Source organism: Otolemur garnettii, unplaced genomic scaffold, assembly GCF_000181295.1.
Source record: "Otolemur garnettii isolate 467f Iridium unplaced genomic scaffold, OtoGar3 scaffold00074, whole genome shotgun sequence".
NCBI lineage: Eukaryota > Metazoa > Chordata > Mammalia > Primates > Galagidae > Otolemur > Otolemur garnettii.
In genome coordinates this window covers 671,045-695,671 of record NW_003852469.1, presented here as the reverse complement: position 1 = coordinate 695,671, position 24,627 = coordinate 671,045, and the positions used below count along the sequence as shown (strand labels likewise).

The following is a 24,627-nucleotide window of genomic DNA, read 5'->3' as shown; positions in this document are numbered from 1 at the left end:
CAGCTGCTATGTCAGACTCTGAGGCCACCAGTGTGGGAGGATGAGTATGGTGTAAGGCCAGGACAGGGCTTTGGGAAGGGCCAGGGGACCCTGGTGGGTGCCTCCCACCTGGGTCACTGCTACTGGGAGACGGGAATTAGAGAACCATGTTGGACAGATCCAGCCTGGGCAGTAGAAAAGAGTTCCTGCTCTGGGGGTCAGTGCCAGGGTCCTGTCCGACCTCAGGCAACTGTGGCAAGTCGCTTGCCCTCTGAGAGCTCCTGCTGTCCTCTGTGCACGTGTGTTTGGGTGCAATGGCTTCTGTACCTCCACCCTGATGTGTGCAGAGTCTCAGACCACAGCAGTCACCCCAAGTCATGGAGCCACACCTAGGGGCAGGGAGCAGAAGAGCCCACTTACCCACACATTCCTGGGGACCATCTTCCCAGGGAAGCTCAGTGTGCGGTGGCACGTGCTAGCGGCTGGACCTCAGCTCAGAATCAAAGTTTCCATTCCACACCTGGAATAACAAGAACAATCAGAAATCCGTTACAATCCCACTGCAGCTTAACACATGCTCTTCCCCGCACACTACAGCCTGGGCTAGGGAGGAGGTAAACCACAGAGAAACTGCGAACCGGAGAAGCTGAAGGCAAGGCCCCGCAGCTCCGTGAGTGGGGCGGGCTGGCTGGGTTTGGACCCAGGCAGGTCCTCTGATTCCAAGCCCAGCCTTGTTTCCATTGCCAAGAAAACAGGGAAACCTTGCTTTACGCTGGGCTGTTACGAGGAAAAGCGCTATGAAAGCACTTGCTAAGACCTTTGCAGATACTAAGTGCCAGGTCCGTGCTGCATAACTGAACAGCACTGGCTGCACCCCGCTTCCTGCAAGAAGGCCTGGGTGGAAAAAGCTTTCCTTTAATTTGCCCAATGAAAGAAGTTGTCGAGAGAATAGCTAGGAAAAGAGCTGTGCTTCCCTGTCTGTTGGGGAGAGGCCCTGGCTCTGGGTGACACAGCTCTAATTTATGGCCTCCCTGTGAGGAGAGAAAGCCCAGATTGCTCAGGGAGGAGGGTGCAGGGACGTCCAGCGTCGCCAGCTTGCCCCTTCCGCGTCTGCAAGGCCCTGGGAAAGTGCTACTCCAGCAGGCAGGGAGAAAGGTGCCTGAGAATCTGGGAGTCTGCCTGTGGGGGAGGAATAAGCGTGGGAAACTCAGAGAAGGAAGCAGTTCTCCCCGGGAAAAGTGCTTGACAAAGCAGGGACACACGGACCCGGCCAAGGCAGCCTGTTGCTGCCCCACCAACTGCCACATGTCACCACAAGACTTCTCTGGCCAAAGGCCATGGTGGCAGCAGGAATTAAGGGGCAGAAGGCAGACACAGAACGGGCTTTAAAGCAATCTGCAGAGATGAAGGCAGAATGCAGAGTTGACAGGTGTCCTGGCCTTGTGAACAGAGCGCACTTCCCAGCTGACTGACACTCAGGTGCCACCCCACCGCTGAGGACACCACAGTGACTCCTGACTAACTGGCATTGGTCTCGGCTCCAAACAAGGCCAATTTAGGACTGCTCAGATCCACAGGGTAACTGGCTGCAACTTCAAAGCAAAATCAACAGACTCTGGCTGAAGCGGGAATGTGCCCTGATGACTTGGTCTCTGTTCTGCTCTGCGCTGCGAGTTCCAAAGCCCAGAGGTCTCACACCTACTTTCTAAGATGATGCGTGTCATGCCTGCACTTATGCAAGCCTGGCGCCTCCACACGTGGCCTGGATGTACCAACTTCTTGGATTGGAAAGATCCTTAGAGTCTCCTGTCATTTGGGCAGGGCCCAAACTAAGTATGTAGTGGGGTCCCAATGTGGCCTCAGGCTGGCTAGGAACCCCCAGAGCAACCCACAACCACCTGTAGAAGCAGCCTGTGTGGGCACCGAGGTTGGAGGGGACGTCTGGCCTGGGTGCCCACAGGCAGGAGAGAAAATGGGATGTGAGACTCTGCCCCCAGCTCTGTTAGCCGGAACTGGGTGTGGCTGAGCTTCTGAAGCCAGAATTCATGCCACACAGAGAGAAGAAAGCAGAGATGCAGTAGGTTAGGGACAGGCGGAGCTGGGTATCAGAGGGCTTGGATTGACAGCCAGCCAGGCACTGATGAGTTTTATGACCTTGATCACTCAATTTAACCCCTGCAGACCTCAGGTTCCCTCTCTTTGAAATGAGACCATAATGGAACCTGCCCCACCATCTGGGAAGGATCAAAGGAGATAAAGTGCACGTGAATTATGATTTAGATCTCTAACAGGACTGTTACCTCCTGCCCTTGAGAGCTTCTAAAGTTAGCTGAAGTGAACGGGGCAGTGCCTCACTCTCAACTCAGGATGCTGCTGTACAAATGCATTTACCCATCAGCAACCTGCCCAGACCCCACGCTCCTTGGGGGCAGGGCCATCAACTTAGGCTTCCATGTGGGATGGGAATGAATGATCCCCAAATTCTTCACAGAGGCAGTGAGGCATTCTGTGAGGTGTTATTAGGCTATACCCTGGTACATTGAGATTCGGACTCCCCTTCCCACCCCAAGCCTGGCCACAGCCTCACTGCAGAAAGTCCGCACTCTAGTGGCTGGGGTCAGAGTCCCTCCTGGAGGGAGTGCCTCCGGCTGGCTCTAGGTATTTGATAGTTAGCAAAGTAAATGTTAGAAATGTATTCTCACTGGTGAAGATGGAGGCATTTAAGATATGCAGGTTGGCCAAACAAATTCAGAGTCACTCTTGACTCTAGAAAGAGCAGGTGCAGGAATCTGGTGAGACTGCCAGGGAGATATGGTCAGGGCATCAGAAAGACAGACTGCTGGGGCCTCCTGAGTTCATGGGACAGGCTGTGTGGACTCTCTGCTGTGTTGGTCTACAGACAAGTATTTGTTCAACATGTCTACTTGTGTGGCAGAATTTGGCCTGAGGCCTGCTTCCAAGCAAACCTGATAATGAGGCTTGTCTTCAACTTCCTCCATGTTCTCAGTGGCTGCTATCAAACACATAAACAAAACAGCCAGGACACAGCCACACCTGGGAGTCCTACCTGCATGACCCAAGGGCTTGATCAGTTCAGGACTATTATGAGATCTCTCAGGGGCAGCACCTGTATATGGTCACAGGAATTGGGAGCTAGTGCCACTGCACACTTGATGATGGGCTGGGGGGGTGGCAGGGCCCTAAGTGCCCTCCCAGTAAAGGACCCTCATCCAGAACCTTCCTGGGTAATCATCGCCCTGAGTGCTCCCCAGCTGACCTCCAATTGCTGCCGGCCAGCACTCAGAGGCTCTGCTGGCTTCCTGGAATGAGGAAATGCCGCCCAGCCTGCAGCAAGCACTGGAACTGTAGCCACCATACAGGTCACTGCCTGGGCCCATTACACACTTGTCCTTTGACCTGGAAAATGAGCTCTGGCCTGGGCCTGCCCTGCTAGGTCCCAAGGGAGAAGCCCTGTGAGGGAGCCCTCGGGGATCTATTGCCAGCTCCCACTTCTGGATCAGAATACCCCAAAAGGATTGTCCAGCCACACGGGAGAAATCCCTCTGTAGAAACAGGTGCTCAGTCTATACCCCTAGGGGAGAAGCTGACCACGTTCCCTGCTGGTCTCTACAAAGACAGCTGGGAAGGAGGGCTGTGCTGAACAGTGTCTTTGGGATTCCGTGCAAACCTCTCATTGGTGGGGCCTCTGAAGTGCAGAGGCACGGTCATACCCCAGTGGAGATGCCAGAGCCACATGGCAGTAGCCTGGAGAGAAGAGGAGCCTGATGCCCCCTGATGGGTTCTGTCACTCTCTTCTCTCAGGAAGGCCAGATGGAGGTAGGAGGAGAGGGGCTGGGGTGGGCTGTGGGTGCCCCTAACATCTCCACTCACTTGTCTTTGCTCCCATTCCAGCCTAGGACAGAAGTGGTGGGCCCAGGGTGCAGAAGAGCAGGACTGCAATGAATGGGGGAACACCCAGGTGACTGCAGAGCCACCAGGGCTCACCCATCCCCTGTTCCCACCTGGTCCCAGCCTTCCTGCTGCCCACCTGCCCCTGCTGCCCTCACCCCTTGGAGGTCCACTCCAGGATATGATTTCCCTCTTTCCTCCTCACACCCATGCAGATCTCAGGGTGCACTTGCAGAGCGAGTGGCTTGTGAGGGTTCCCCACCCGGGGCCCCAAGGGGCAAACTTTTCAAATGATCCTTCAGCTTCTGCCTTTTTAAGCAGCTCACCATCCTCAGGACAGCGCTGCTCCCAGGGGACTGTGAGAATTCCAGATGCCCCTGTAGGGTCTAGGGGGCTTCTGCTAGTGAGGTTCACCTGGAGAACAGCCAGCTCAGGAGCAGGAGCTGGAGGGCAAGCCCCAGGAGTCCAAAGGGCAGTTTCCTCCTCACTGGCCTATGCTGTTGTGGGTCTCTCTAGGACAATAGTGAGGTGAGGTCTGAATTTATTTCCTAGCCAGAGTCCCTCCTGGAGGGAGACCAAGCTGGTAGGTGTGAAGGTGGGGCTGGAAATTTGGTAGAAATCCATGCATGTATGTATTTGGGAAGACCAGAAGGGCAGGAACAAGTGCACAGGGAGCCAGGAGTCTTTGGGTAGGCAAGGAGAACAGGGTGTAGGGAAGACCCCTTTTGGGCTTCACTTGAGAAGGACTGAGGCTGGTTGGTCTCGATGGCAGAGCCTGTCAGGGTCCTGATACAAGAAGTGGCCTCCTGGCTCTTTGGGGTCCATTGAAATGGGAGGTACCTTCTCAGGTCAAGGGACAAACCCCCCAGTCATGTCATTTGGGTGTGGCTGGTTTCTTTCCGTCTCCAGATCTTAGTCACCTTGGACTTCCTAAAGCAGTCTCCTTTTGAGACCACTAAGGGCTCAGGAGTCTTAGGAGTCAGGTACAAGAGACTGAATCTCTGCTCTTTCATCAGCCAGTGTGAGCTGCACCAAGTTGCTTAACTTATTGGAGTCCCATTGGTAAGACAGAGATAGTAACATCCCCTTAGTGAGGATTAAGTGACCCAAGGATGGATGGGGGTCAAGGCTCTAAGAAAGAAGAGCTGTCCCCTTTACCTGCTCTAAGCTCAGTGCCAGGCTGCTCTGTCAAGTGCCTCGAAAACATGCTGCAAAAGTTCCCCCACAGCGGAGATGGTGGGGCTACTGGGCACCTCGGCCACCTCTGATTTCCCAGGCCCAGCACTCTGCACTCTCCCTCCTGTGCCTAGCAACGGACAGGACCTTCTCTGGGGCATCCCTGAGAAGCTCTTTTGGAGCTAGGTCTCCCTCTTGCACTTTGGGAATAGCTCAGTGGCCGGAGGACCTCGTCTCATCTGCTGAGATTCCCCCGGAATAACAGGGAGTTTGTGGAAACTTGGTTTGGGAGAACCTGCTTGTGGGTGCAAGGTAGTGGCTGTAGAGGACCTAGGACCACTCCACCTTCCAGATCTTCTGGTGGTGGGGGGGACATATACCAGAGAGCTGCCTCCAGGTACCATCGGGAATAAAAATCAGACACAGGTAATAAGGGGTTTTCAAAAATGCACCACATCCAGTCTCACCTGGCTGCAGAAGACACTTGCTTCCCCATGTTTTCTGGTGACCCCTTAACCTGGTGACCCAGGATGCTCAGCTTCATGGCTGACCTGCCCACCCCCAAGGCCCTTGGGCAGTGCGACTCCCACCCATCATGCTGGTTTCAGACCTCAGAGCACCCTGAGGCCTCAGCGACCCCAGTCACTTCTGAGTTAGGAATTGCATCCTTGGGCACAGAAACTTCCATCTCACTGAGCCTGAAGTAGACAGAGGGGACAGGGTGGCCGTGGAGGTCACCAGCTATCTGGGAGAAGAAGTGGAGAGATCTGAGCGGGCCCCTCCCTCTCAGTCTGAAGACCCCAAATCTCCACCCAGAATCTCAGCCCTTGAAGCAGGGCCCAGCAGGGAGAGGGGTGGGGTCCAGCAGCGGCGGTCCCGCTCCTCCTGAGGGCCGGGAGCCCCCCAAAGCTCTGCGGGCGGCGGGAGGGTGTCACCACCAAGGCTCCTGGGGGCCGGCTGCCCTCCTCCCCGCACTGCCTGCCCTAGGGACCTGGGACTCTGAAGCCCCCCGCCCAGCCTGTGCCTCATGCCACCGCCGCCTATCCCTAGCCCCCTGGGACAGTCCCCACCCCTCGGCGAGCACCCACCTTCGGGGCGCCCGGAGCCGCCTTCCGGGGTGTAGCCGAGGTCCCCCGCCTCCTCCGGCGCCGGCTCCCGCCGCCCAGCTCCGGTCGGGCCTCGGCGGCTCTGCCGGCTCCCGCCTCTCTCCTCTCGTGCTCCTGGGAATTCTCCGCACTATTCTTTTTTTAAGGGACTTTTTTTTTTCCTTTTGCGTTGCGTCAGGGCGGTTGCCAGGCGACGGCGGAGCTCTCCGGCCGAGCCTTTCAGGGGCGCTCCCGGCCTCCGCCCCCCACCCGCCCGGGTCCGAGCGCGCCCGGGTCCTAGAGCCCTTCCGGTTCCCGCGCCCGCCCAGGCAGACCCGGGCGTCCAGCTGGGCGGTAAACTCGAGGGCGAGGCAGCTTCCCCTCAGGCTCCGCGACGCGGCAGTGGCCGGGCCGGTGTCAGCAGCCTGCCTGCTGGGGGTGAGGGACGGGGTGGGGAGGAGCCCCACGCCCAGAGCCCGCACCGTCCTCGGCGGCCGGACGTCCCCAGGCCCGCGGCTACCAGTGTCCAGAGCGTCTGACGCGAGCGGCATCCTGGCCACGGTTGACTGGGCACATGGAGGGCGTCTCGAGATGACGGATGGGGAAACTGAGGCTCAGAGGGGCTAAGTAAAAACCAGCCGAGGAGTCAGCTCAGTGCGTGGCTCCCCTCCGACCGCGGGGCGCTGCGTCTGTATGCTTAGGAGCCCAGAGCTCTGGGCACCCGGAGCATGTGCGGGACAGCAGCCAGGACGCCCCGTCCAGGCAGGTATGTCCAGACACCACCGCTGGCCTCTTCCTGGTACCTCAGCCCTGAGGCTGTTTCTGGAAGTTACCTCATCCCTCCCATCCCCAGAACTCACCAAGCACGGTTCCTAAATCCCTGGGGTCCGGGGTCTTTCCAGGTGATCCAACCTGCCCTCTTCACAACGCTAGGGGCGCAGGGCAGGCGTCGTCTCCATGGATAGAGGTTGGGATGGGGCCTAGGCACCTGCGTGGTTGCCCCCTGCTGCAGGTGGGGCTCGCTGCGACTCCTCAGGAGCCCTGCCCGATGGCTCTCACCTCCCCCAAAAAGTCTTCTAAGGAGGCATCCTGCCAGCGCAGGGTACCTCGCTGACGGGTTAATGATCCAAAGCTAGCAGGTGTTTGAACAGAAGAGTTACCGCGTTGACTGAGACCTCTTGGTTCTAGCTCCTAAAACTTCCCCCACTCCTTCCACCTCTCCCCAGTTCCTGCCACCGCCCTTCCCAGGCAATCATCAGCCTCATCACTGGCCTCCCTGCGCTGACTCTCTGCAGTCCCCAAGCCAGTTATTCTTCCACAACCAGGACAAACTTTTTAAAATGGAAATCCAATTCTGGCATCTCCTGCTTCAAAGGCCTTCAAAGCTCCCAGTCATCTAAGAAGGCTGCGCTGCCTGGTTGGCCTCTGCCTGCCTCTGGGGCCTTGCCTTGAGCTGCGTGTACTGGGGGTGGGGGCGAGGCACCACTCCAGTCCCTCTGCACACCTGCCCCTCTCACTAATCCCACTTACCATCCTTTCCTGGACCAGTTGTAATTCTTTGTGAAGTCATTTGTTTAGTATCTGTCATCCTGCAATGTGGGACATTCTACTAGGAGGGCAGGCAGGAGATTTGACCCAGACTTAGGGACACTGGCATCCTTGGCCACAGTGCCAGTGCTGAACCCTGGGCTTTGGCTGCACTGCTGGCTGGTGTATCACTGGCCCTAGCAGGTGGTGAGTGCTCCAGTGTCTTCTTGGACATTCTCTGTCCCACTTCCGCCTCCTAGTCCCCATTTGGCATGTGGCTCCGAGCAATGTTTTTCAACTTTTTTTTTTAATCTCACAGTGCACTTGAACCTATAGTTGAGCTTCCTTGGCACATTTAAGTTATGTTGGTTAAAAAAAAAAAGAACATGCTTACTGGGCAGCACACCTAAGGTCCTCCATGGCACACAGTTGAAAATCACTGTTCTGGAGTACAGATGCTTTCTGGGGTAGGGGGAGGTTGTCCTGCATCTCGAATTGACAGGTGGCCTGTGCAGGGCAGGCTTGGCACCTCACTCTGTGGCTCCCATTCTGCCTGGCAGATACCTGTGGCCAGGAAGGTAATCAGTGATGGGGACCAGGAGGCAAATGGTTGAGAGGGAAGGGGGAGCAGAGGAGGAAGAAGAGCAGTCTGGGTTGGGACAGACTCAACTCTAACGTCGACCATATGGATAGTGGTCAAACACATCGGCTGGAGTTGTGTCTCCAGCGCGGAATGGTGCGTAGTCATACACATGTTAATTTCCAAAAATATTGGATGATATAGGAAAATGCTAATGATTTAATGCTGAGTAAGATTGGAGCACCAAATCCTGTGCACGTGATGAAACTTTTCATTCTAATACCTGATTCATATATGTGCATAGGAAAAAGATCAGCAGGGTCCATGCAGAGATATTCCCTGGGACTGTCCCTGTGGGGCAAGGTGGTGGGGATTTAAAATACCTTTTGCAGCCTTGCATTCATGTTCTATAATGGATAGTTTTGCAATTAGAAACGTTAAGAAATACTACTAAAAAGGAAAGATGGCCCCATGTTGGGGTTTCTGAGGACTCCTATGTTGTATGGCACCCTGACTATGGCAGGTGCTTGAATAATCAGTGGGCTAGAGAGGGCAGGGCCACCCCAGGGCTTTTCCTTCCTCCAGTAATTGCAGAGTGGTCCTTTGAGGGGGGGGTCCCAAGAAGAGTGAGACGTTGCTTCTTGGGATCCTCCAGTAACCTATGAAATAGAGGACTCAAGAAATATTCCCCTGTGTGACCTATAAGATCTCTAAACTTAGAGAGGTCAGGAGCTTAGTCAAAGTCAGACAGCTAGCAGTGGGCTCCCACAGCTGCAAGACTCTGAGTCTTAGGGACATCATACCACATTGCATGGGCACCCCCCTCCCCAGCCACTCAAAGCCGAGGGCACAACAACCTCAGCCACCACATTGGGTTTGATCATCAGACCAGAAGGTGCTGCCCTGTAAGGAAGCTGCTGCCCGCCTCCCAGTCTCTCTGTGCCCATCGCCTCCTCCTTCCTTCCCTCCCCAGAGGCTCCCTGAGACGCCTGCTTCCCTCATCTGGCCCGTCTGCAGGGGAAGCGCACGCACATGAAGACTTCGTGATGCCTCTGCCAGTATCTGCATGCCAAAGGTGAGAGGACATATCAATAAAGTCAGCAGATGTGAATTTTTGGCGGGAACCAAGCTCCTTAAATATGAGTGGTACCGAACAACTCTATTAGGTTTTCACTTTCTACCCATAAAAACACTTAAAGTAGTTTTCCCAAGGTCCTGTCACCTTCCAGCTCACAGTCCTTCAGTGGCTGTCTGGGCCCTTTGGAGTGAAACCCAGGGTCTTTGCCATCATACTCAAGGCTTAAAGGGAATCCCCACCCAACCTCCGTCAGTGTCATCTCTTGCCCCCTCCCCACCCCACAGGCATCCTCTGATCCATGGCTTACTTTGGTGTTGCTTTGGAGAGTGCCCGTTTTTCTCTCACACCGTGCCAGGACTGCCACCCCCCTCCCACCCCTCTGTCATGGCTCCGGGCTCCACACTGGACAACTGTGCATGAATACACAGGGTAGTAAGTTCCTTACTTTCAACACACCCACCATCTTGGTTCCCCATGGTGAGTCACCTGGCGTGGTGGGAGAGATGGTGTTGGGCTATTGTGTTAAACCTAAGTGTGGCTGGGAAACTGATCAGAGACAATGGCTCAGTTATCTTGTGAACCATATTTCAGTGTTGCTGTGTGTGCATCATCGGGGACTGTGGAGGAGGCATGTGGGGGCTGTTTGGAGAAGTGGCGAGGATGGAACTCACCTACCCAGGGAGACAAACTTGGGACCAGGAGCCAAGACCTGGCCCAGTCACTTTACCTGTCTAAGCCACTGGGACACTTCCCTTTGGAATGTCACCTGAGCTCCATCTGCTAATCTGTCTCTGACCTGTGCCCTCTCCCCTGCTCCATCTGAAACAGACTCAAGCAAGCCAAGCACAGTGGAAGCTTCCTTCTTACCCACTGCCCTCCTCACCACTACCCTTTTGGGATTTTTCTTTCCAGCCAAATGAAGGCCAGAGGAAGGAGGAGCCCTGGCTCCAGGTACCTCTCATCTTCTCCTGATTCATTGCGTCATCTGTTCGGTGTTTATCAGCACCATGAAATTCCAGACACTGTTCTGGGCTTTTGGGACACGTCAGTGAGAAAAGCCCCTTGCCCTAGAAAGCTACTAACATAGCAGAAGAAAGGAGGATGCGGGGACTTGCCTTCCCCTGAGGGAATTTGCAGCCTGCACAGCCAACGGGCCTCTGCCCCCCTGGCACTCCTGGCACACGTGCTCCTAAATCAGTGTCTTCTGCCTGAGCCCAGGTGAGAGTAGCTTGAAACCACTCGAGTTTTAAGCTACTCAAAGGCCATTCCTGGGTCCTGGGTACTTAGGCTCAGTGTCCATGCTCTGCATCTAAGGCACCTATGCATCCCTTGCTATACTTTTTTGGCCCATATTCCCTGAAGGAGGTAAGGAAGGACAAAATTCCCATTTGGCTCTGCCCTTTACAGAGGATACTGAGGGTAGTAACCACCCTCCCCTGCGTTAGAGAGCAGCTGGGACCCACAGTCCCGAGGCACAGTGCACCAGCTCCTGCCATCTGCCCTCTGCAGGGGCTTCTCTATCTTGGGCCCAGGGTTCCAGGAACCACCGAGACCTGGTTGTCACTAGGCGTGTTGGGAAGCTCTGGCTCTTTGCTGCCCTTGTCTCTCTGGGGAGGTTGATAGGGGCTGAGGACTAAAGGCAGCAAGGCCAGCTCTCTGCCCGCAGTGAAGCCATCGCCCAGTGCTAGGCGTGGGGGCAGGTGCAGGCAGCTCATTAGTAGTGACACAATTAACAAAGCAGTCGTCACATGAGCTCCCCCCTCCGTGCTGAAGTCAGGGTGTGACAGATGCTGGCTGCACCCAGGTGAGAGGCAGGAGAGGGTGTTGGCCAGGAGAGCTGGTGTAGGCATGGCTACAGAGGCCCTGAGTCTGGAAGGGCGCTGCAGTGTTAACCCCGGCATGGCGAGGGGCCAGTCAAGAGATGGCTTCTCTGTTATGAGTGACTCAAGGCCATAAGGCCAGCCAAATGTCCCAAGTAATGGTGATCACAACAGCCAGCAATGAGGAATCAGGCTGACCCTGGGTCATGTCCCAGCTCTTCTGGTGATTAGCAAGTGACTATAAGCAGTCACTTACGTTTTCTGAGCAGTAGATACTTCACTGATGAAATGGAAATTTTTTTTTTTTTTTTTTGAGACAGAATCTCACTATGTCACCCTCAGGTAGAGTGCCGTGGCATCACAGCTCACAGCACAGAGCAACCTTAAACTCTCAGGCTCAAGCGATTCTTTTGCCTCAGCCTCCCAAGTAGCTGGGACTACAGGTGCTCGCCACAACGCCCAGCGATTTTTTTGTTGTGGTTATTTAGCTGGCCGGGGCCAGGTTCGAACCCACTACCCTTGGTGTATGTGGCTGGTGCCATAACCACTGTGCTACGGGCACAGTGGAAATAATTTTAATGGTGCTCTCTTGATCCATGACAAGAAGGCCTGTGAGAACTGTTTGAGAGACCTGCTATGGGCCCCCAGACGAGGTGGCCAGGGAGCTGGGGGCCATGCCCTCCTTCTACTCTACAACCTAATACCAAGACCCAGGAATTTCCTTCACAAACGGGCCACGTTTGAGCCTGTGTGGCCTCTTTCTCGGTCTGCGGGGTTTAGGCAAAGGCTGGACTTTCAGGCTGAACCATCCTCCTGCTTGAGTTCAAGGCCTTGGGCTGGGTAAAGAGAGGGAAGGTCTGGGAGGGCTGAGGCTTCATTCCTCCCTGCCGGTCTGTGTTCCAGGAGTCCAAGGTTGCCAAATCAAAGCCCGGCCTCTGAGGTTGTTAGAAGGTGTATTTGTCAGTCAGGAGGAAAGAGCAAACCTTATTTCACAGTTTATTGGCTTGATTTATAACTTTCAAATATTTAGACACATGGCGTGTGGGCCTCTTTCTGTGTTTGCTCTGGAGCTCTCAAAGCGAGGGTGGGCCTGATGACAGGTCTGGTGGGTTTGTTTAAGGAGCAAGTGGCGGGCACACTGCACACCAACACCAACCGCTGCTCTCCTTGCCATGCCTGCCTCCTCCTGGCATCTCGGAGTTCTCAGAGTTTGCTTTGTAATCTGGAGAGTGCTTGTAAGATCATCTTCTCTGAGATGTCATGGGAAGTATTTCCTACATCAGCGTGTCCTTGCTGACAGAGGGAGGAAGCCTCCCTGGCATGCACAGCATTTGAAGGAAACCAGAAACGTCACCACTAACGATGTCAGTGGGACAGCCCTGTGGGCAGGGGAGAGCCTCCCAGATATTATTCTAAGCATCATCTTACCCAATGAGCCCAGCTCCTTTGAACCCTGGAGAGAGCCCTGAATGGGAACCAGAAGATCCAGATTCTAGTCCTGGCTCTGTTACTAATTTGATCACTTTCCTTTCCACTGGAGCAGTGGTTCTCAACCTTCCTAATGCCCTGATGTATTTTCGTTGTTACAAATGGGTCTCGACCCACAGCTTGAGAACCGCTGCACTAGAGCAAATGTTCAAGCTCGAGCTTCCTCTCACCCCTGATTCTGTGACGCTCTGCACCTGCCCAGTAGAATCTATCATGTGAGGCAGTGGCAGGAGGCAGGACCAGGAACTGCAGAGTAGGAGGGTCTGGGCCATCAAGGTCAGGGCAAGAAAGACAGAGAGAAGCAGACTGGCCTCGAGGCTGGGATGAGAGCTAGAGGGGCATTGCTAGGGAGCAGGGCAGCACCCCCTCTTGCAAGTGAGCCCCAGGGTATGCTAACCTCGGACTGACAGGCAGGATCAGGACATCTAAGGCCTGTGGTAGAACCCTGCCTCTCTGGAAGCCAGGATGGAGGTACCAGAGGCTTATCCAATATGACAGCCCTCCCTGTGCCCAACCAACACCAGTGCTGCTGGGGACAGAGCTGAATGAGCTCATTTCATTCCACCAGCCAAGCCCCAATGATACCTGAGGCCACAGGTGGGTGTCACGGGGGAAAATGGATGCACCCAAAAGTCAAACTTGATCATTCTGTCTGGAAAACCCAGACATAAGTGCATGCTTTAGACAAGACCAGGTATAAAAGAGAACCGATACTTATCATTTATCCCTCCGGAGGGATTCTGGAAAAAACAGCTATGCAGCTCAACTCCTTTTCAGGAATTCTATTCCAAGAAGATGCTGAGGACAAAGGCTGCCATCAACTTAACTGTTCTCCTAAAATCTGCACGAACCTACCAGCCCCACAGATGTCAAAGCAAACTGGCCCACACCTTTCCTGCCCCATCCTGACCAGGAGGTGAGGACAAAGTATCCTGTAGCTCACATGGCGGATCCAGGCCCAGCTCTGCCTCTTGCTGTCAAGCTTTGGGCAAACGCCTTAACTTTTTGAGCCTTGGTTTTCTCATCTACACATCTGAGTCACAATAGCTACCATTAAGAGTTGTTGTGAGGATTAGAATGAATGCCTATAAAATGCCTGACACAATGCTTGGCAAAGATTAGGCGGATAACAAACGTGGTGTTTCTTATCACATCTACGTGGAGAACCAGCTGGTTCTCGATTGTGAACCACCTGAACAGGGGTGTGCTTTCTGCCCATTCCAGTTTAATGCACAGCATGAGCAAATATTAAACAATCAAACTGGCAGAGTTCCCGAATATCTTAGCTGCCGTGTTTGTCTTCTCCAAGCATGAGGGAGTCCTGTTTGGAATCTGACACCAGCAAAACAGGACAGAGCATGGAGCAGACCAACACCCCTCGAAGTCCAGCCAAAGTGTGTGCACAGGCTTAAGGGGAACTTTCTGGAGGGGAGGGCAGCAAACCCCTCGATCTGGCCAGCTGCTGTTCTGAGGTCCTCATCTTAGGACCAGGACTTTGTTTTCTGTCCACAGGGAGAACTGGAGGCAGAAATGGAGAGAAAAATAAACACAGGCACATGGAGATGGGCTGATTTACTGTCCTGGAAGATGGGAGGAAACAGGTGCAGAGGACAGGATCTTGGACACGCAGACTTTATTCTGCGTGGACCACTGATGAATTGCTTCCTGTTAATGTTCATGGTCTGATGAAAAGGTTTAACAAAGACAATCAGCCTTCCTTGGAAATAGTTGGGATGATGGCTCAGAGAAGGAGGAGGAAGAAAAAGAGGAAGAAGAACAAAAACAACGTTACAATGACAACAACGATGATGACTCCATGGGCGGGTAGGAGGGGAAAGCAGAATGCTTAGAGTGGGAGGCATTCTTCTCAGTAGCCAGGTGTGCTGGTGGCAGGAGCCTGGGTGAGTCAACAGGACACTGTCAGAATGAACAAATGAACAGGACTCTTCTTCTCTGCCTCCCATATTAAGGCCTTGGCCAAGCTGTTGCAGGAAGGGCCAGGTCAGCTTGGGGCTGACACCTCTGCAGCCAAGTCCTGCCATGGCACCCCCATCTCAGCCTCTCCCTGTTCTCCAGCCTTGCCTCAGTTTCCCAAGCTGGTTCCCTTCCCGGGCATCTCATAGTCTTGGTGTTGAAGGACTTGGATTGTCTTGGAGGTTTTCCAATGGAAAAAACTATCTGCCAACAGCTTTTTGAAGAGTGTGTCTGCATCAAACCCTCCCAGCCCCACCTCGTCCCCAAGCATCCCTCTAACCCTGAAGTCCAGCTGCGCAAACAATCCAGATCCATAGGGTCTTAGAGCCTAAAAGAAATCAGATGAAGCCAAAAAGGAATCAGAGATCAAGATTAAAATACAGTTGAGACCTAAATATTTAAACATACTTCTGTGAACCGCCTCCAGAAGACTTCTTGGCATTGGAAGAACCATCACATTTTCAAAACTACTCACAAACTTACCCACACAAGTATATCCAGGAGCAAGTGTATGACGTGATTCAGAAATCTAGTTAGATGTCCTTTTTACAGGTCATAGAATACCTAGATTTCTCTTTTCTTTCCCTAAGAGTATTGACCATCTCCCTGTCCCCTACCTGTGTCCCCTCCTCAGCTCAGATTGCTGTCCTCCCCAGGCGAGCTGCTGCCCCAGCTCCCACCCTGGGGTCACTGACCTCTCGTCCATCTGTCCTCCCCGTAGATTTCAAGTCTGGGAGATGGTTTCTTACTCATTTCACTCCTAGAAATGCTCCTGGTCCAGCACACGGCTCAAACGTTGTGAGTTACCTAGTCAGTGATGCTTCTCAAAGTGAACAAATTCATTGTTACAGACCCTTCTGCTTAGTTTCCTCTGTTAAAGAAGGAATGGGAGGAAGACCGGCTGAGCTGGGGGACTGGGAATGTCCTGGATAGGCATTTGGTGATGAGGTGGGCCCTGCATCTCTCTGCCCCGGGAACAAGGCAGGGACAGAGGAAGGAACAGCCCAAGACAGCTGTGTGGTGCTCCATGGGGCACCCTCAGTTCAGTTTAGCCACCTCTGCCCCCTCCTATGGGAGGACAGCAGTGGGTCTCCCCTCTTTACAGTGGGCCGGTATGGCCTTTCCTCTTTCCTAAGGAGCTAAACAGGGGTGGTAGATGATCCCATCTTTTTCTTTTTTTTTTTTTTTTGCAGTTTTTGGCCGGGGTGGGTTTGAATCCACCACCCTTGGCATAGGGAGCAGGCACCCTACTCCTTGAGCCACGGGTGCCACCCAATCCCATCTTTTTATTCAGGAAATCTACAAGGTGCAAAATTTGACACATCCATTCTGCAGAGGCCAGAGAAGGGTCCCTTTACCAGATGTGTCCCCAAGTCTTGGGCAAGCTGGATGTGCATGTCACCATTCACCCTCCCTCAGCCTGCTGCCCCCCACACAGGGCAAGGGATGCCTGGTGGTTGGGACAGTTGGGAAAATTGCACGACTTGCTCCATCTCTCCCAAGGCCCAGGTAGCTGAGGTTTCTGCACCTGGGTTTCTAGACATGCGTGCAAGCCAGCAGGTGAGCAGAGGGAGGGAAAACAGGGCCTGGGTGCATTCCCTGGCCTTGAGATCATTCCTGAAGTGGTTGGCACCCTTGTCTGAGCAAGGGAGGGAGAATTCAGGTGCCCTCTGGCTCAGAGGCCCTGTGTAGAGCTGAAATGCTCTCTCATGTGCCTTGTTTGGGAGACAATGTTTGGGGCCAGAGCAGGAGAAAGTCCAGAGCTTGTGAGAAGGAAATGAGGACAGTGAGAGGGGAGGGCTCTGGGAGGGCAAGGCAGGGGCCACCCACTCCCTGGGAGGCCCATGAAGAGGGAAACTGAGGCCCAGAGGCCACTGCAGCCTGTGTCTGTGAGGTCTAAAAGACCTGCTCTCCTCAGCCTAACTTGGCCTGTTTGCTCACCTCAGAGCCAGCCCTGAAGACAGCCAAGGGACAAAAGGGGGCTCCTTGAGGGAACTAAGGGGGCCTCACAGCCTCCCAATGAGGGAAGTGCAAGTGGCTGGAGAGTCGTGCCTGAAGAGTGGGATCCTGGCTCAGTCTCAGATTCTGCTGCTGTTCCAAGTGAGGCTAGGACACTCCTGGCCACGCAGGCCTGAAAGCTCATCCACTGACTGGGCCGTGACTCACGGGGGTGGCCCCTTGGAGGGTCTCTGGAGGGTGTGGAGTTTCTGAGCTGTAGCCGTGGTTGACCTCTTGTTAATTTCTGAGAAAGTCTGATTTGTGGCCGCTCAACCCTCAGGGTCTGAAGTTCCCAGAGCATCTGCTGTCAGCTCCAACTAGTCATTAGTGGGGTTGTGGAATGAAAGGCCTGGAAGTGTTTGCTAAAAGGCCAAGTGTGGGAGAGAAAAGAGAACTGGTCTGCAGGCCAGGAGACCTGGGATCAAGTCTGGCATCGCCTCTCACTGGCTGGTGGGCCTGAGCAAATCTCTTTCCCTTCCTTGACCCCATAAAACGGAGAGGATAAGACCCTCAGACGAGGATCCCTTCCGTCACTCAGTCACCACTGAGCACGGTCGATGACTGAGGACTGTTCAAAGTTGCTGGGGGCACAGCGGCAGAGCAGAACAGCAGGGCCTCTTCTTGTGGTTCTTACCTGTATTCAGTGAGCAAAGGCAGGTCATGACAAATATCGCCTGTGGGCAAGGTACAGTTGATACTGATAAACACCAACAAGAGTCACCTCTGTTCCAGCCTCCCCAGAGAATAAACCTGTAGCCTCTGCTGTTTAGGAAGGGCAAATGTCAAGGCGTACTGAGCAGGAGGGGGAAAGAGGTGAGGGGAGGAAACCTGCAGACTGTCACTGGTCAAAGGTTTTAAGCATACCTTTACTCTCACTTCCAATTCCTGAAACTTTTGAAGATTCTGTAATGAATCCGACCTCCTCTTCCATTTCTTGATAACTGAAGACATAGCAAACCATCTTCAGTTTCACTGATTTCTGCTCTGTACTTATCATGGGCTTCCTTCTCCTGACCTTGGATTTGATTTGTTTCTTCTTCACTGATTGTAGATAGTCCTCCCGTTATTGGCTATTATAATATTAACATTTAAATCTATAAATTTCCCTCTAAGTACTACTTCAGCTGCTACCATGGTATCTTATGTGCTGCATTTTCATGTTGATTCAGGTTGAGATATTTCCTAATTTTTCACTTAATTTCTTTTTCGACTGTGGTTGTTTAGAAGTGTGTTGCTTAATTTGCATGCATTTGGAAATTTGCCAAATTTATTTCTGTTAGTGAATTCTAACAAAATTCTACTGTGGTTGGAAAATATACTTTGTGTACATTTATTTTTTTTGTACTCATTCATGGTGATCTTTGTAGTCTCACTTTGTTGCCCTTGGTAGAGTGCCCTGACGTCGTAGCTCCCAGGAACCTCCAACTCCTGGGCTCAAGCAATTCTCTTGCCTGAGCCTCCCAAGTAGCTGGGACTCCCAAGTAGTGTTGCCACAAGGCTCAGCTATTTTTTGAGACGAGGTCTCGCTCTGGCTCAGGCTGGTCTGGAACCGGTGAGCTCAGACCATCCACCCACCTCGGCCCCCCAAGTGCTAGGATTACAGGTGTGGGCCACTGCGCCCAGCCTGTGAGGCTTCTCGATCACAATGAGTATTCTGATGTGGAGTGTACTGCTTGCTTACACATGTAAGTTAAGTCAAGTTGGTTGATAGCATTTTTCAGCTCTTTTTTATCCTTACTGATTTTCTCTCCACTCATTTCTCATTTATTAAAAGAAGAGTACCAACATGTTCAACTATAATTGGTTGTTGTGCATTTCTACCTTTTATTTCTGTCAGTTTTTACTTTATATGTTTCAGGGTTTTTCAAAGAGGTTTATATACACGATTTTTATGTCTCTGGTCTTATTTACTCTTTTGCTATTATGAAGTCACCCTATGTCTTCCAGTAACATTTCTTTTCTTAAATTCCATTTTGCCTGGTATTAATTTAGTAATTCAGTATTGTTTGCATGGTGTGTGTTTTTTCTAATCCTATTACTTTTAATCTATTTGTGTCTTTGAATTTAAAGTTTATCTATGGTAGCCAGCATGCTTTTCTTTAGTCTAACAATTTTTTTCATTGGAGTGTTTAATCTTTTTATATTTGATGCAGTTTTGATATGTTTGATTTAGATCTAGCAATTTGCTATATTTCCTACTTGTTATTTCCTTTTTTTTTTTTTTGTTCCTTTATTTTTTTCCATTGGCTACTTTTATATTTAAAAATATTTTTGGTATACCATATAAATTTCTCTGTTTATTTTTTTATTTTTATTTTTATTTTTTTGAGATGGAGCCTCAAGCTATCCCCCTGGTAGAGTGCCATGGCACCACAGCTCACAGCAACCTCCAACTCCTGGGCTCAAGCGAGTCTCCTGCCTCAGCCTCCCAAGTAGCTGGGACCACAGGCGTCTCTGTTTAATTTTTAACTATGTTTCTTTGAATCTTTTTTGTTTTGTGGTTGCTTCAGGATTATAATATGCATTTTCAATTTATCACAATCTATTTTATTTATTTATTTATTTGAGATAGAGTCTTACTTTGTCACCCTCTACAGAGTGCTGTGGTGTCACAGCTCACACCAACCTCAAACTCTTGAGCTCAAGTGATCCTCTTGTCTCAGCCTCCTGAGTATCTGGGGCTACAGGTGCCCACCACAATACCTGGCTGTTTTTTAGAGATGGAGTCTCACTATTGTTCAGGCTGGTCTTGAACTCCTAAACTCAAGCAATCTACCCACTCAACCTTCCAGAGTGCTGGGATTACAAGGGTGAGCCACTGCACCCAGCCCTATCACAATCTACTTTAAATTAATACTAATTTACTTTTGGTGGGAAATGAAACTTTGCAGTATTATAGTTCTGTTTCTTCCCGCAGGATATTATTGTCATATATATAGTACTGATATGTGTTAGAAACCTACAATATGGAGTTATAATTTCTTCTTTAAATAATTGTGTGAGTTTTTTTTATTTTAAAATTCTAAAATACTTTGATAATTACTATTGATGGGAAGACTGATATACAATGCAATTATTTATTTTACTAATTGTGTGTTTTTTTAAAGTTAAGAGATGATATATACACATAATGTTTTATACTTTTATCATTATATTGTATATATTGAATTTACCTACAGGCTTGTCACCCTGAGTCCTTTCCTTTCTGTGAAATGGATTACCACTTGATATCATTCTCTTTCATTTGGAAGGACTTTTTTAGTTTTTCTTGTTGTGTAAGTCCAACAGAATCAAATTCTCTTAGTTGTGTTTATCTGGAAAAGTATTCATTTCATTTCCACTTTCGAAGAGTAGTTTCACTGGATAATAAATTCGTAAGTGACAGTTCTTATTTTTGTTTTTGTTCTTTCAGCACTTTAAATATGTCATTCCATCACCACCTCCAGACACCATTGTTTCTTTCTTTCTCTCTCTTTCTCTCTTTCTTCCCAGACAAGATGTTGCTCTAGTGCCCAGGCTGGAGTTACAGTGGCAGGATTATTGCTCACTATAGCCTCAAACTCTTGGCTCCTGGGCTCAGGCAATCCTCTTGCCTCAGCCTCATGAGTAGCTGGGACTACAAGTGCATGCCATCATGCCTAGCAAGTTTTTCTCAATTTTTGGTAGAGATGGGGTCTTGTTAAGTTACCTTTTTTTCTGATGAGAAGTTGACCATCAGTCATATTTTTGCTGCCTTGATATGATAGCTCTCTCTCTGTCACTGAAGGATTTTATTCTTTTTTTGTCTTTTGGCATTTTGTCCATGATGTCTGGGTGTGGTTTTCTTTATGTTCACCTTATCTTGGGTTTATTCAGTTTCTTGATGCTATACGCTAATTCACAACATTGGGGAGGTTTCAACCGTTATTGTTTTTTTTTTTTTTTTCAAATATATTTTCTGTGCCTCTTTCTCTTTCCTCTCCTTGGCACTCCTATTATAGTTGTGTCTGAATGCTTTACAAAGTCTGACAGGTGTCCAAGCCTCTGTTCGTTTTTCTTAACTCTTTGTGCTTTCTGTTCTTTAGGTTGTATAGCTTTTACTGCTCTGTCTTAAAATTTATATCTTCTTTGGTCTGCCATTGTAGATCTGCTGTTGAGTCCATCTGGTGAATTTTTATAATTTTCAGCTCTAGCAATACCATTTGACTCTTTTTTATAATCTCCATTTTTCTTTTAAGATTCCCCATTTGTTGACTCATTGTTAACATAATTTCCTTTACTTCTTCGAACATTTTTTCTTTGATTCTTTGAATACTCTTCTCACACTGCTTTGAAGTCTCGTCATAATCTATCACCTGTTTTGGTTTTTTCTAGTTGCACTTTACTGCTCCTTTGTGTGTCTAGTAATTCCTGGCTGAAGATCGGACATTGCAATGATTCTGGATTCTGTTTTACTTTCCTAAAAGTTGGGTTTTTAAAAATAATTTATCAGAACTTTAACTGCAAAATTAGCCTCCTCCATGCTATGCAACCACTGATACCCAGTACAGTTTTTATTATTAGTTTCATTGTGTAATGATCAGGCAATTATTTGGACAGAAGTTATACTCAAACACCATGAGCAACTTTCCTCCCACCCTCTGCTGATAGAGCTGTGAGTGGTTGAAGAAACACATTCAGATCTACAGGCTCCCCAGTCTGGCTTAGCTCTCACTTCCTGCTGCACTCTCTTGGCTCTGTCCTGCTCTTATGTATGTTAGTAGTCAGTGAGGGCTCCATGGGGAGTTTATTTTTCAGCTCTTTTACGGTCCTCTTATCTCCAGGATCTCCTTATTACAATTCTGGCTAATCTTCTGTCCACTCTGAGCCAACATGAAAAACTTGCACCCAGTAAAGATACAATTTTTCACTTTCTGTCTAGAATGGATTCCATGACTCTTAAACCATGTGCATTTTCATCTCCCCATCCCAGACCAAGCTGGTCAGATACTGATTTTCACTGACAGCTCTCAAACCAAGTCCACCATTCCCAGTAGCAAACCTTTGGTTTTCTTCACCCATGCTGGAGGCTGGAGGTTTCAAGCAAGGAGACCAAAGGCCCATGGCTGTCTGGTGCAGGTGCAGTGTTTTGAGATTAAACACGTCTCAGTTTGTTGTCTGCCTTTGGTCATTTTCCAGTGCCCTGAAATGGTTATTTTTCATCATTCTGTCTAGGTTTATACTTGTCTCCTTCAAAAGGAAATTACCCAACTTTTTACATCACCATTCCTGAGGTTAATCTTGGATTGAATTATTTTAATGTTTCTACCACTTAAATATTCTATTGCCCACAGCTTTTGATTTTAATCAGAGATGTATTGGTTGTGGGAGGCTGACATAGACACGAGGAAGGAGAGCTCTGAAGTTTGCATAAGTTGCCTCAAATGTGCAAAAATAAACGGGGAAACCAATGAGGCTGAACACTGAACTGCGAGGCTCAGAGTTGGGGTCTAGTCTCAGTCCAACGCTGAGACATTCTGTAACAAAAGTGTCTAACAAAGGACACCACTGGCCTCCCCTAACATGTCTCAGAGCTTCCTCCCTTCTCCCCTGGGCCCTTCTCCCACCTCCCCCTGCCTTTCTCATGGCCCTGTGACTCTGGGAGGAGAAAAATGGCTGAAATTAACTTTCACTTCTGCCCAGACATCTGGAACCCACGAGCCAGGTCACGTCCTTATTCTTTTCTGAGTGGCTGCTAGAATTCAGTATGTGTGTGTGTATGTTATTGTTGTTCTTGTTTTTATTTTCCAAACTTTGTATTTTGGGGGGGTGGGCAGAAAGATGAAGATTTTTTCCAATCCACACCAAGGCCAGCATCCCTAAATCTTCCCTCCCTGCAAATTCTTGTGTCCCCTCTTACTCTGACCTAGAAAAGATGAACCAGAGTCAAAGAGGAATGAATTTTCTCCCTGAGAAGTTGGATTTCCTGTTCACCACTATGTGCTCTATGCCCTCAAATCCAAATATATAGAAGATGTCCAAAAATCATGTCATTAGGCCCCACTGACAAAACATTAGAGTGAATTCAGGCAGCATCCTCATTCAGCAAAATAGTCAACCAGGGATCTTCCTGAGAGCTTGTGGGGCTCTTCATCAGGAATCATGTTCAAAGCCATCTCCTTAGTAGCTTCCCCAGTGGGAAGATAGAGTTACTACTCCCACCTCTGTCCTAAGCCTGTGAGTTGTTGAGGTCTCAGTAGCTGCACTTAACACAACACATTGTGATTTTCTGGCTGTGGGACCCCCTTCCCCAAGCTCTGCTGCTTGAGTCCCACTGAGGAGGTCAGTGTCTGTTTGCACCAGCACCCCCAGCCTCTAGTGTGTGCTCATCACAGACTAGAGGTTAGGAAAACATATTTGAGTGAATTGAATTAAAATAATGAAACTGAGTCATCTCATCTCAAATCAGCAACTTTTAAAATCCTAAGTTTAAGGAATTTGGAACCCTTGCAACTTACATTTGGAATTTAGTCCAACTATAGGGTATCAGGAAGTGAATAAATAATAATGATGATATGAGCTTCCATGTACTGTGCAGACCCAATATTCTGGACATGGTTCTGAGCCCTTTGGTATCAAGTCTGGAAGCAGACAAAGGAGTTTTAAAGGTCAGATTCGGGATGCAGGCATATTCACATCAACTTCTAGGCACTTTATTTGGGGTTTATTAGTTTTAAGTATTGTAATAGATGCTTTTTATAGATGAGTTCATTTATTCTCACAAAAACCCTTTTGGAGGAAATGAAACAGTCTGTATCCACAGTGGCTTGAAACTTTATGTTGCTGCTGTTGCTGCTGTGAACACCTGCCTGCCAAGACAGTTGCCTACCTGTAACTCACAGTGAATTATTGTCCTAATCCGAAAATCTGAGAAATAGACTCCATGAGAAAGCTGAGATTCTGCACTTTGGTTTAGAAGGGGGCCTGTTTGACCACACCCCCACCCTCAAGTTTCCCAGAACATGAAGAGAGAGGAGAAAGCCCACCCAGAACTTTCCTCCAGTGAGCCAGGATCAAAGCATTGATGGTTAAGAAGCAGGTGACCAGTGGCTCACTGTGTCTGGCTGGACCAGCAAGTCTCTGAGGTCATCTCAGCAACCTTCTTGGTCCCACTGGCCCCTTGGTTGGTGTGGTGTGGGGCACCCTTATAGCTGTTGGGGTCCTTCCCCATTGTTCTCTGCTCCTGTGAATTTTCACAGCCAAGTGAAGTGGAACCATTGGCTAAGCTCTGAGATCAGGATCAACTACTGGCTAAAAAAAAAAAAAAAAAAAAAAAAAATGGCAATTAACTTCTACTAAGCACCAGTTCCGTGCCTGCCCTGGCGTCACTCTACCACTTAATGCTTACAGAATCCCGTGAGCTGACTATTATTAGCATCACTTAAAGGCAAAACAAAACCAGTGAGGCTGAGAGAACCGCTGCCCTGGCCCACACAGATGGCATGTGGCAGAGCCCAAGGCTTTCCATGAGGTCTGCAGCATTTAGCCACAAGGCTGGAGGTTTGCTAAACCCAAGCAGACTCTGTGCAGGAGAAGAACACTCAGCTGGTTAAACAAAAACCCCATGGAAAAACTTCCTGGTGGCAGAGGGACAGTGTGACCCTAGCTGACCTTTCCCTGGACCTAGCTCCCTGTAGTCCTTCCTCATGAGGTTTCCAAGGGCTGAGGGATCCCCTGGGTCCAGGGAGTCCAGAGAAGCTACAGCAGCTGTGGCTGGAGGGGCGGGGCCCCGCTGAGTTTGCCTGGGGGTGGGGTGGGGGGGCAGCCGGTGGTGCTCTGATCACAAGGGGATGCTGCCACCTCTGCCTTCTGCCAGCAGGAAGCCACAGCTCTGAATATTGACTGAGATTAGCGTTCACCTGGTGACACACTGTGCCTTTAGGATGGTGCTGGGAGTTGCTGCTTACAGCTAGAAAGCTGCTCTGCCACGGGGGCGCTGGGATTGGGAGCGCCATGCTGGGAAGCCACTGAAGCATCACTGAGGTAGGGCTCTGT

General features: G+C 50.3%; 1 protein-coding gene across 1 annotated transcript in view; it reads left to right on the top strand.

The window, feature by feature from the left end:
* The first annotated feature begins 9,295 nt into the window (after positions 1-9,295).
* Positions 9,296-24,627, top strand: part of BLK (BLK proto-oncogene, Src family tyrosine kinase) — a 56,699-nt gene continuing 41,367 nt past the window's right edge. Inside the window, exon 1 of the mRNA XM_003793923.3 lies at positions 9,296-9,331. Within this exon, the coding sequence (XP_003793971.2) occupies positions 9,303-9,331 (29 nt within the window). The 5' untranslated portion in view covers positions 9,296-9,302. The remainder of the gene's footprint in view (positions 9,332-24,627) is intronic.